Source organism: Polyodon spathula, chromosome 2 (genome assembly GCF_017654505.1).
Source record: "Polyodon spathula isolate WHYD16114869_AA chromosome 2, ASM1765450v1, whole genome shotgun sequence".
NCBI classification, from domain to species: domain Eukaryota; kingdom Metazoa; phylum Chordata; class Actinopteri; order Acipenseriformes; family Polyodontidae; genus Polyodon; species Polyodon spathula.
In genome coordinates this window covers 100235016-100247057 of record NC_054535.1, presented here as the reverse complement: position 1 = coordinate 100247057, position 12042 = coordinate 100235016, and the positions used below count along the sequence as shown (strand labels likewise).

The following is a 12042-nucleotide window of genomic DNA, read 5'->3' as shown; positions in this document are numbered from 1 at the left end:
TGCATAGTTGGCAATAAAGAGAACCCCAGATATTAATTATTATTATTATTATTATTATTATTATTATTTCACTTACTCTGCTCTTTGAAAATACATTCATGGGAAAACGATTGCATTATCTGGATTTTGCCATCTTTTTGAAGAATGAAAAAAGTAGACTTGCAGTGTTTAATTAACCAGTGTTAGTTGAGGCCTGTGTGAACCCACAGTGTTATTGAGGCTAATCATGTAGGAAATACATATGACTAGAAATCTCTGGGAAGCTGTAGCACACTTTTTTTCAGGTTTAATGTACAAACAAAGATATGCACAAAGCGTATTTCAGAGCTGGAAGTTGGTTTAATGTGTAAGCTCCTCTAAGTGTGAATTGATACAAGTGGTGATGGTTTGTTTTGTCTCACCCTTGTGTGGTAGGTTTAAGAATGTTATGTTTGACATTTCACCCAGTGAGGAAGTCGGGGACTTTGAAGTCAAAGCCAAGTTCATGGGGGTGGAAATGGAAAAAGTCCAGCTTCATTTTCAGGTAAAGTATAGCAGGATGTACACGCTTCCTCAGTAACACATGTACAGGTGGGGGATGGTTTTGTTTTATTAACTTCCAGGGTATTGGATTAGCACAGCTTGGTTCATTAAGATTAAGAATACCACTAATACTACTACTGCTAATAACATCAGTAATAATAAAAACACAACACGTCATTTGGTTTAAAATGATTACATTAGAAGGTTAAGTTGTGTGAAGAAGACTTGTGAAAACTTGCATTTTTCAGATGTATTTATTAAGTGTACCGTTCACCTTAAAATCTCCTCCCTGTAACCTTGTCATACATTTATCATACAGTGGCTCTCAAAAGTATTCACACCCCTTGGTCTTTTCCACATTTTATTGTGTTACAACATGGAATCAAAATGGATTTAATTAGGAGTTTTTGCCACTGATCAACACAAAAAAAAGTCCATAATGTCAAAGTGAAAAATAAAATCTACAAATTGTTCTAAATTAATTACAAATATAAAACAGAAAATAATTGATTGTATAAGTGTTCACCCCCTTGAGTCAATATTTGGTAGAGGCACCTGTGACAGCAATTACAGCCATGAGTCTATTTGGATAAGTCTCTACCAACTTCGCACATCTGGGCACTACAATTTTTGCCCATTCTTTGCAAAATTGCTCAAGCTCTGTCAAGTTGGATGGGAACCTTTGGTGAACAGCAATTTTCAACTCTTTCCACATATTCTCAATTGGATTTGACTGGGCCACTCCTTTTGTTTTTAAGCTACTCCATTGTGGCTTTGGTTGTATGTTTGGGGTCATTGTCCTGTTGGAAGATGATTCTTCTCCCAAGTCCCAGGTCTCTTGCAGAGTTCAGCAGGTTTTCCTCCAGGATTTCTCTGTACTTTGCTGCATCCATTTTGCCCTGTGTCTTCACAAGCTTTCCAGGCCCTGATGCAGAGGCATCCCCATAGCATGATGCTGCCACCACCATGTTTCACAGTAGGTATGGTGTTCTCAGGATGATGTGCGGTGTTAGGCTTGTGCCAAATATGGCGCTTAGCGTTGAGGCCAAAAAGCTCTATTTTGGTCTCATCAGACCATAGAATCTTCTTCCACTTGGTTTCAGAGTCTCCCACATGCCTTCTGGCAAACTCTAGCTGAGATTTGATATTAGTTTTTTTTTTTTTTTCCCCAACAATGGCTTTCTTTTTGCCACGCTCCCATAAAGGCCAGTTTTGTGAAGCACCCGGGCTATTGTTGCTGTATGCACAGTGTCTCCCAGCTCAGTCGTGGAAGACTGTAACTCCTTTAGAGTTGCCATAGGCAACTTGGTGGCAAAGAGGAAACTGTGGCAGGTGTACTGTATGTACTGGCTCTTTAGAAAGAACTGAAACGGAGCCCTCCATCTGACGGGTTCAATAAATACAGAATACAAATCACTACCTTTTATCACTAATCCACTTCAATGACTCAGCAGTAATGTACTGTATTATTCCGTACTTAGTAAAGCAAAACAGGTTGTTGGAGCCCATTTATGTAGTTTATATCAGTCATCTCTTATTAACTGGTTTCAAGTGACGACTTAAGATGCGCTCATGTTTCAAAATGATAACATTCATCATTGAGCTTTGACAGCTATTCGATCGAGCACACCCATAAAGTCCTGGTGTGGTGTTCACTTTGACAAGCATGGCACCACGTTATTTACAGTTTTACCAGAACATACCCTTATAAAAGCCACATGCAGGTTCTGCTATATTAAAGAAGTATATATTGAATACCTTCCTGTTTGTGTGTTCAGCTGTGAAAATCTATACATATGAGTGCAGGTTGGAGCAAAAAGCTTGCCTTCTCCCTACAAAGTTATAAAAGTATGTCACTTTAGTGTGTATCTTTACTGGCGAAGTCTTCTTCCTTTGGCAACCAATGTTGTTTGAGATAACAGTACCCAAGTAAACAGAGCGGAGGAAATCATTAGCAAAGTGCTTACAGGGATTGGGTTCTTCCTACCAATAACTTTTTACCTCTTGGTTTTAATGAAAGATTTTTTTTTTCTTGCGGACTCTCTGATACCCTGCACCTGTTTTTGATGACCTGTGTCTGTATAAACAAATAGTTGAGGTTATTGCTGTTCTCCAAGATTTGCATGTACAGCAGCTGTGGGCTTCTCCATTGTGGGGGATTTTCTTTATGGGTGAATAGCCAGGTTTATTATAGATGGGCAAGGCTCAGACACATATAATGGCCATGTAATAGCTACAGTTTTAAACTTTGAAATGTATTCATTCTTATTTTTATTATTTTACAGTCTAGAAAATGTTCCCTTCAGCTTTATTGTAAACCACCCAAACGGGGTATAATCAAATAATATTGGAGCGTCACAACGATTTGGTGAATAGGGATACGTAAAGAGGAGTCGTTTTTTAGATGAGGTCTTTTATGCTTTTGTTTTTTGTAGGATCTGCTTCAGCTGCAGTATGAGGGCGTAGCTGTGATGAAGATATTTGACAAAGCTAAAGTGAACGTCAATCTGCTGATATTCCTGCTAAACAAGAAGTTTTATGGCAAATGAAGCACTCCGCAAACATCAGCCAATATGGGACTGCCTGCATTTGCCAGCTATGATTATTAAATGTTTTATTGTAACATGTAATTTTGTATTATGAAGAACTGGAATTCAAAAGAAAAAGATTCATGAACGTGCCTTCTGAAAAAAAGTGTAGAAAAAGTTTAGCAAAATAAATAACTAGACATCTATGGGTTAAATGGTATGGGTACATATTTATTCTAAATTTATGTTTAATCAATCCACAGTATGGGTTTAATAGATTATCTGTCTAGAGATTAAAAGAAAAAGAATTGTGAAAGTTGGAGAAATATTCCAGTTATTCTATTAAGTAATTTTTAAGAATATTAAATATATTTTTTGATTTTTTTCTCTCATAAATATAATACATTTTGTTTATTCTCTGACACCGTCTGATTGTATGTATATGAAATATATTTACAAATTATAATTAAAAGCTATAGAGAGAGAGAGAGAGAGAGAGAGAGTTATATGAGCTAAGACATTCCTTTCAATTCCAATGTAAAATGAATTCCAATGAATTGATTTATTTTTTAAATGCACTACTGCCTCGTGGTCAAATATAGGACAGTGAATGTGTAGCCATTGAGTATTAAACCAGAAAACGGTTTACCTACACTGACTCATCTGTTTTATTGAAATACTTTCTCTGTGTCTTTTAAATGTCTTCTTTCTGGAAACTGTTCTGCTTATTTTGAATACTTTAACTTCCCACTGTCTCTCACTGCTTCAATAGGAATGTCTGTTTGCATTTCCACACATTGTTTTGTGTAAGCAAAAATAAATCTTAAGAAACACCATACTGCTTCAGTGTGTTTTTGATTGATATTAACAATGTAGCATGGCTTAACTCTGTAAGGTACAGAGACTGTGTATCCCACAAATAAAAATGATAACTGTTTTATTTTTGCAATGAGGCGCACAAAACAGAGTTTAAAATGTACTGACAGGTTGGATCTGGTCATCCAAGTTGTCAGTTTTCTCTTCGTGATAGTTGAGTCACTCTCAAATGTATTTTAAGAATCCCCTGTTTGGAACAACTGCTCAATTCCTTGTGTATCTTAAGGGGTTAATGCACTCCATATTTGGTAATATTATGGCACAGCTGTGCCATTGTTTTCTGTGGAGGGTTTCTGTTATTACTCAGTGATGTGAGAAGATGACATGTGTTCCCAGGCTGCTGCTTACTGATTAAACATTTCACATGGATGCTTCAGCCCTGCTCTTAGTAAACAAAGTACATTTTTAATGGACTACAGTGTTTATAACAGACACAAAGGAAAACAAGAAGTAAAATAACTTTGTAGTTGTGAAAAGTTGTAGTATAACAGTAATGATTGCATTGCTCTGGTGTGTTCAGCAGTATTAATGGAGCTCTCTCGTTCAATTAAATAACTCCGGAGTTCAATTATTACTTCTAACACTCCACAGCAAAACCACTATCCCTTAAATAAAACTGAACTGCTAACTTTAAATTTTAAAATGAAATGGACAAATAAATATCCATATGAAATGTAAATGTTGGAAAGGAAAAGGTTATAGGTTGACAGTTCAGTTTTACAAGACCTTGCCTTTGGATCGATCCTGTACCTCAGCCATATATCCAAAAATGAGGGGGAGTATGTCGACTATGAACGAATTCCACATGCCATTCAAACAGGGTTAAGTGATGGATAGCTGTATAATAGGGATGCCATATGGAAGCGTTCCTACACACACACACACACACACACACACACACACACACACACACACACACACACACACACACACACACACACACACACACACACACACACACACCACACACACACACACACACACACACACACATATATATGTATGTGTGTGTGTGGACCGCCTTCACTACATCCCCTTGCATTCCCTTCCAACATCTGAAGAATCGCTTATCGGGTCATACATATGCATGTCACACTGCACATAAATATGGAGAATCGCGTCTTAAATGATTTTTCATTGATAAATCGTATTCTGTACATACTGTTGATATACGTCATGGTCATCGACTTCATGGTTCTGACTGACAGCTGTGCCAGAGATGTGTGCTACAGACCTGCTATACTGCCAGCAGTTTAAAATCAGGGACGAAGACAAAGAAATGTGTCCATAGCATTAAGTTTAAAGAAAGGGGTACGTAATATTAATCATGGGTTTGTACAGCTACTGGTAGAAGAAAAAAAACAAACCGCCGCCTTTGAGCCAGTAAAAACATCCTGGATCTGCCCATGACATCGTTTCTATAATGTACACCGCGCTGTGACCACAGCTCTTTAGATGCGATTTAAAGCTAATCTCTTTTTGTGTCTCACTGTGGTATTCTATTTTCGATAGAAGTTCTTTAGCTTTGAAAGTTGCAAACTGCACGTAGCAAAGTAAACATTTATATAGAGCGCCCGATAACAATAGGTGATAATTTATCCGATTTGGCGTGCATTTGGTAGATACTTGGCATGTTGTTTCGTCACAGCAATGCGTAGGCGGAGACAGACAAAGCAGGTCGCTAGACAGTTCATCTAGTCTTGTGGACTTACAGTACTGTGGTCGCAGTAGCAACTTTTTAACACATTTTGTATGTAAGAGTTTTTTTTTTTTTTTTCGCCTTGCACACCCCGTTCGGAACTTCGTGTACAGAAAGCGGTATTTTTTTCACGCCTAACCCAAAAGACGCTTGTTGAACAAAACAGGCTTTTTTTTTTTTTTTTTTTTTTAACCAATTTCAGAAAGTAATTGCGCGGCGCCTCTGTTGAGTGTCCAGCCATGGGTTTGAAAGCTGTAATCTGTATTACTCTTGCTTTCTCCGCTGTAACAACAGCTATGCAGAGGAACGGTGAGTGGAAACTTATTTTGTTACTTTTTAAGAGAATATTGTTTTTAGCCGCTCTGAATTGTATCATAAATAAACAGTGCTTAGGTTACTTTAGCCAAATCAACGAGAATATATATATATATATATATATATATATATATATATATATATATATATATATATATATATATATATATATATATATATATATATATATATATATATATATTCGGTTGTCTAAACGAAAAAGTAACCAAAGCACTGTTGATACATTGCATCTGACACTCACAAAATAGCCAGAATGCTTATGTGCGCCAAATTCTTTCTTTCTTAATCCCAGTGTGAGACAGGCGATTTGATTGAGATCAGTCGATTCAATGGGACGAGATCAAGCAAAAATCACCCCATAGGAACGGGCCAGTAGGTGCCTACTAGCCTACTAACCCTAATGTAATCTCTATCCCTAAACCTAACTGTGTTACTATTAAAGTAATTTTTGCTATTATTTTAACAATGCATTTTATCGCCTGGACCTACTTTACCCGTTATAGGCTAGTAGGCACCTACTCGCCCATTCCAATGGGGTGATTTTTGTTTGATCTTGTCCAATTTAAGCGACTGATTTCAATCAGACGGGTGTTTGAGAACATATGCTCATTTTGTGAACCATATATATATATATATATATATATATATATATATATATATATATATATATATATATATATATATATAATCAGAGCATACATTTTAGTTTATGTACAAGTTGGTATGCTAGGTAATGCTTCACATTGATGCCGTAAATGTTTAGTATTTCACATTGCAAAAACTTTTGCTTAACACAAGGCTTATCATGAAGTAACAATAAAAATTAACAATAAACAGCAAATTGCACACATTGTGAATGTAATAATCAAATGAATCAAAATATTACTATCTTATAATAATCCTCTATTATACTATTTCTTACATATTGTGGTCACAGTAACTTGTCGCTTCTTATCTCATATTGTATTCTTGTAGTATTTGTACTTGTTGTAAACTACACTGGATTTAAATATTGTTTTTGCACTGTAACACCTGTAAGTCGCCTTGGATAAAGGCACCTGCCAATAATTGTATTTAAGGAAGTTACAATCCTGCTCAATAGCGCTGACCTGATCCTTTTGTAAAAATGTTTAAAACACATTCCTGGGGTCTGTGGTTAGGGAGCTGGCAGCTTCCTGTGGTTACACTGGTGCAGGAACTAGGGTCATTAGAAGCTGGCTGCAGTTGATTGCTGAGGTTCTACAGAGGGGGAATGGTTTAACTGGGTAGTGGTTCTGTTGCAATTGACCACTGATGGTAAGAAGATATGGTGACATCATTGGTGAGGTTTCTTTAAATTCTGGACAGCAGATCCTCGAGGAACAGGTGATAGGTTGTACAATGTGAACAGTTTGAGCAACCCAAATCCAAATAGAAAGTCATTGACCTGTTTTTTATAACTGTAGTAATTTAGGAATTCATTGTGTTGCTTAAATGAATCCCTTTCTTGTTGGCAGTGCTGGCAAAACAAAAGGTACAAATACATTACGAATGGGTTTAAAAGAAAGTTATTGAATTTGTTATAACATTACTGCAAATAAACTTGAATCCCATAGGACGGACAATTTTATAACAGAGCAGCTGTGCTGATGTAAGCTTGTAAACTTTGTGCCTTGTGATATAATTAGCTTTTGTGTGTATTTCCGTATCATGTTATAAACTAATGTAGAGAACTTTGGTTTGAGATTTAATCAGTTGAATTTCTATTTATTTTTTTTCAGAGAGCATTATACGAGGCTTTCCCCTATTCAGCATGACAGGAACAGATGAACCCATCGAGTACTTTGATGTGGAGTCTCGAAGTGGTTCTGAGGGAAGCGGGTCTGGGGATGAACCTGTGCATGTCCCCGTTCACAGAAATCGAGTTCACCGGAATCGCACCTTCATCTCCGATCGGACCAAGCATTTCCTCACTGGCTCTTGGATGACTGTTTTTATTCCATCAGTTTACACCATGGTCTTCACCTCCAGCCTGCTTCTGAATGGCCTTGCTATCCTTATGTTCATCTGCAAAATGAAACTGAGTAAGCCAGCTGTGATTTACATGTTAAACCTGGCCATCGCCGACTTGCTGTTTGTGCTCCTCCTCCCGTTTAAGATCTCCTACCACTTTTGCGGCAACAACTGGGGATTCGGACCAGTCATGTGCCAAATCGTCACCGCCGCATTCTACTGCAACATGTACTGCTCAGTTCTGCTTATGATGTGCATAAGCATTGACCGCTTCTTGGCTGTGGTTTACCCCATGCAATCTCTGACATGGCGTAGCCGGGAAACGGCAGCTATAGTGTGCATATCCATGTGGTGTCTCGCCATCGGCGGGGTCATGCCTATTGTTCTGTCCAAGCAGACAGCAGAGATACCGGAGCTAGGCATCACCACCTGCCATGACGTCTTGGATATCTCAGAGTTTAAAGGCTACTATCTTTACTTCTTTCCTATTTTCTGCTTCATTTTCTTTTTCATTCCTATGATAATTACAACCGTGTGCTACATCCGCATCATCCAGTGCCTCGACTCGGCCAACGTGGCCAACAAGTGCAAGAAGACCCGAGCGATCTTCATGACAGTCACTGTCTTCACCGTCTTCATTGTTTGCTTTGTGCCAACCAACATCATTTTGCTCACGCACTACCTGCAGTTTGCTCATGGGTACAGTGAGTCGTCCTATTTTGCCTATCTCCTCGCCATGTGTCTCGGCAGCTTGAGCTGCAGTTTGGACCCCCTGATTTACTACTTTGGTTCCTCGCAGTGCCAGAGGCAGCTTCGCAACCTTCTCTGCTGTAAAAACAAGACAGAGACGGCTAGCAGCACAAAGTATGAAAGCAGCAGCAAAATGGAAACCTTCTCGACCAACCTTAGCAGCCAGTATAAAAAGCTGATGGCTTGAATTCTGATGTTGCAGTGTTACCGCCTCACGGATGTGTTACCAGAATTACAGTAAATCTGTTTGTTATAAAGAAAGACATCACCCCCTGTAGCTTACTTTGAAAGGTGAATATTAATATGAATACAAATGCAAAGACATTTAGGGAAGTGTGAAAATATTGAAGACAGGGGGTTTTAACTTCACTTTCAGGAGAAGTCTATTACTAGTGAGGCACACTCTGTCTGTTCCTATGTATTAATATACAGTTTTAACAGTCGGACAGTTAGATCAGGTAAACATATTTCCCATAACAAGATCTGAATAATAAAAATGATATCTTCAATTGAGAGATACTGTATTCGCTGAAAAAAGTCTGAAGGTGGTTTGAGGGGGTGTTAAAGCACTAACTAAGACTTAAAACAAAACCAAAAAACTTTCCCTGCTTTCCATGTTTACTGTCCCTTCCCGTCTGAATGATCTGTTTTGTTTGAGTTGTGTCTTAAGCTTGTCTCTGAGCTTCTCACTAATCTTTCTGAAACTGAGGGAGGCAGTGAAGCAAGTATCAGGCCTCTTTGTGCTCCGTCACATTGAGTCAGGGACCAAGCAGACAAGATCAAAATCAGACGATTCCACAAGCTTAAAAACAATTACAATTTCAATGACTTTAATTTCAATAAAAGTTAGGTAATTTGTTTCTTAAAAGGTAGTTCATACACACCTAAAACAAAAACAAACAAAAAAAAAACATCTAAAATATTTTCTTCATATTAAGCTTTTTGTACATGTAATGCAGTCATCCTGCTTTATGGGTCTGGCAACCCTTTTATGTATTGTTTAGAGCCCCTTTCACACTGGCATGCCTACCTGGGTCCCGACCCATGTTCTTTCTACCAGGGTCACAATCCTGTATAGTGTGGAACCACGTACCAGGGTCAACCCTAACTTGACCCGGGTTGGCAGCGACCCACCTTTTGAGTTGACACGCTTTGACCCAGGTCGCGCGAGACAAAGTGCATGCTGGGCATTCGTAAGCGGATGAAGTAACAAACAGCCATTGCCTGCACAGGAAACCTGCAAGCCGCTTCGGTTTATTCTGTTTCACCGTATTTATGTGATTGAGACACACCATGAACCAGATTGCAGCAGGGATGAGGAAAAATTTGGGCCGACGATTCAATCCAGAGAAGCTGGGAAGGAGGCGTCCGTTACAAGCACGCCATCTTGAAATCCTGACCAGATGAAAAGGTGTTCATGTGAACGTTGCTTCTGTCACTCGGGTCGACCCGTCTCCTTCAAAAAGCAGTGTGCAATCACACAGCCGACTCGCAAGACATCGGGTTCTGACCCGGGTAGGTTCCGACCCAGGCAGAGCATGCCAGTGTGAAAGGAGTTTTGCCGTGGCATTTCAGTTTGCATGTATCTCTGTCACCACTCTGTACCATACATATCGGTTGGTCTGATGTTAACACTATTCTTACTAGCATGATAAACTGCTTTAGTAGCTGTAAACATAAAGCATTCCCCTCCTAGAGATATTCGCCTCATAATTATATATATATATATATATATATATAATATATATATATATATATATATATTAATGCTTGAGTGGGGTTCATTCACTGAGTAATCAGCGCGTGTAAGAGATCCACTGTAGAGAGCATATTTCATTACTCTGTTATTACAACATGTTTAAGTGGCATTCTTCAAACCTGTAATCAAGTAATATGGAAGTTTTGTATTCTGTGGCGATGGTGTGAATTTGTAAGTTTTTCTCTCAAGGAAATGTAGGCAGTTCTCCAAGGTTTTTTTTTTTTTGCAGATGTTTAGCAACAAACGAGTGAGACATTTATTTTAATGTTTTTATTCTTTGAGGTAAACTGCCCCCCCCCCAAAAAAAAACAGTTAAAATATACGAGCTAGGTCCTTCGTGTCAACAAAAAACAAATGTGTGTATTTCATAATGGTTTGTCTACTACTCTCCAGATTAGTACCGAGAATATTTTATTGATTTATAGTTGTACAGTTTGTGTTTCATGTGTTGTATTTTTTATTGTAATCTGCAGTATGTATAAAACCACTTTGTATGTTAAGTAAATTGTATTACATTATCTTCAGTATATATGTATATAATTAAAGTGCATATTATTGTAAAACGACAGTGTTTTTCATTTGTCATTATTTAAACTATTGTAGTGTTTCACATTCGTTTAAAACCAGGCCTTCGCCTATTGTCCACGGTGCGAGACAACACAGATAATAAGTCATAAGAGACATGTGTTTGAAAACCTTGTGGAGGCAATCGGATTGAAGACTATTTTATTTTTAAGAATGTGACATTCGTGAAAATGTTCTAGAATGTTGTTGAGTTCTTAAACTGCAGTCTAGAATCGCCAGATTTAAAAAAGGGAATTGAAACAGGAACATGCAAGTAGAAATGTAACTATTAGAACCCTGGAGTAACACACAGTAAAGAGAGAACGTCCAAGGGGAATCATGTCTTGTTAAACTCCCACCCTGAACAACAAGGCTGCTTCCTATCTTTGTTTCTGCTGCTCAAGGACGTGTGGAATAAATCTGATCTGACCTCCAACTTCCTGCTCTTCATTATTTACCAGATCGAGGGTGCTGTGAATCATTAACCCTATACATCTCCACTGCAGATCAGGAAACAAAAAAGAAAAAAAAAAAAAAAAAAAAAAAAACGTTTTTTTTTTTTTCAAACTCTAAAATATAGTCTGATATTCCTGAAACTGTTCGTTTGGTTGTTAGTAGCTTATTGATCCCAGAATCTCATCAAGCAGCTTCTTGAAGGATCCCAGGGTGTCAGCTTCAACAACATTACTGGGGAGTTGATTCCAGACCCTCACAATTCTCTGTGTAAAAAAGTGCCTCCTATTTTCTGTTCTGAATGCACCTTTGTCAAATCTCCATTTGTGACCCCTGGTCCTTGTTTCTTTTTTCAGGCTGAAAAAGTCGACACTGTCAATACCTTTTAGAATTCTGAATGCTTGAATTATGTCGCCACGTAGTCTTCTTTGTTCAATTCTGGTTGCTCTTCTTTGCACTCTTTCTAGAGCAGCAATATCTTTTTTATAGCGAGGTGACCAGAACTGCACACAATATTCAAGATGAGGTCTTACTAGTGCATTGTACAGTTTTAACATTACTTC

General features: G+C 38.1%; 2 protein-coding genes across 4 annotated transcripts in view; both read left to right on the top strand.

The window, feature by feature from the left end:
* Positions 1-3886, top strand: part of LOC121305274 (ras GTPase-activating-like protein IQGAP1) — a 91310-nt gene extending 87424 nt beyond the window's left edge. For both annotated transcript variants that reach the window (XM_041236848.1, XM_041236857.1), the window contains exons 37-38: positions 415-523; positions 2958-3886. In XM_041236848.1, the coding sequence (XP_041092782.1) occupies positions 415-523; positions 2958-3071 (223 nt within the window). In that variant the 3' untranslated portion in view covers positions 3072-3886. The remainder of the gene's footprint in view (positions 1-414; positions 524-2957) is intronic.
* Positions 3887-5589: 1703 nt separating this feature from the next.
* LOC121305256 (proteinase-activated receptor 1-like) lies at positions 5590-10719 on the top strand. 2 transcript variants are annotated; one of them, XM_041236819.1, is made up of 2 exons: positions 5590-5934; positions 7722-10719. In XM_041236819.1, the coding sequence occupies exons 1-2, from the start codon at positions 5865-5867 to the stop codon at positions 8888-8890; spliced, it is 1239 nt and encodes a 412-aa protein (XP_041092753.1). In that variant the 5' UTR covers positions 5590-5864; the 3' UTR covers positions 8891-10719. The 2 variants fall into 2 exon arrangements, with proteins under 2 accessions (XP_041092753.1, XP_041092762.1); XM_041236828.1 differs by lacking the exon at positions 5590-5934 and adding an exon at positions 7420-7474.
* Positions 10720-12042: the final 1323 nt, after the last annotated feature.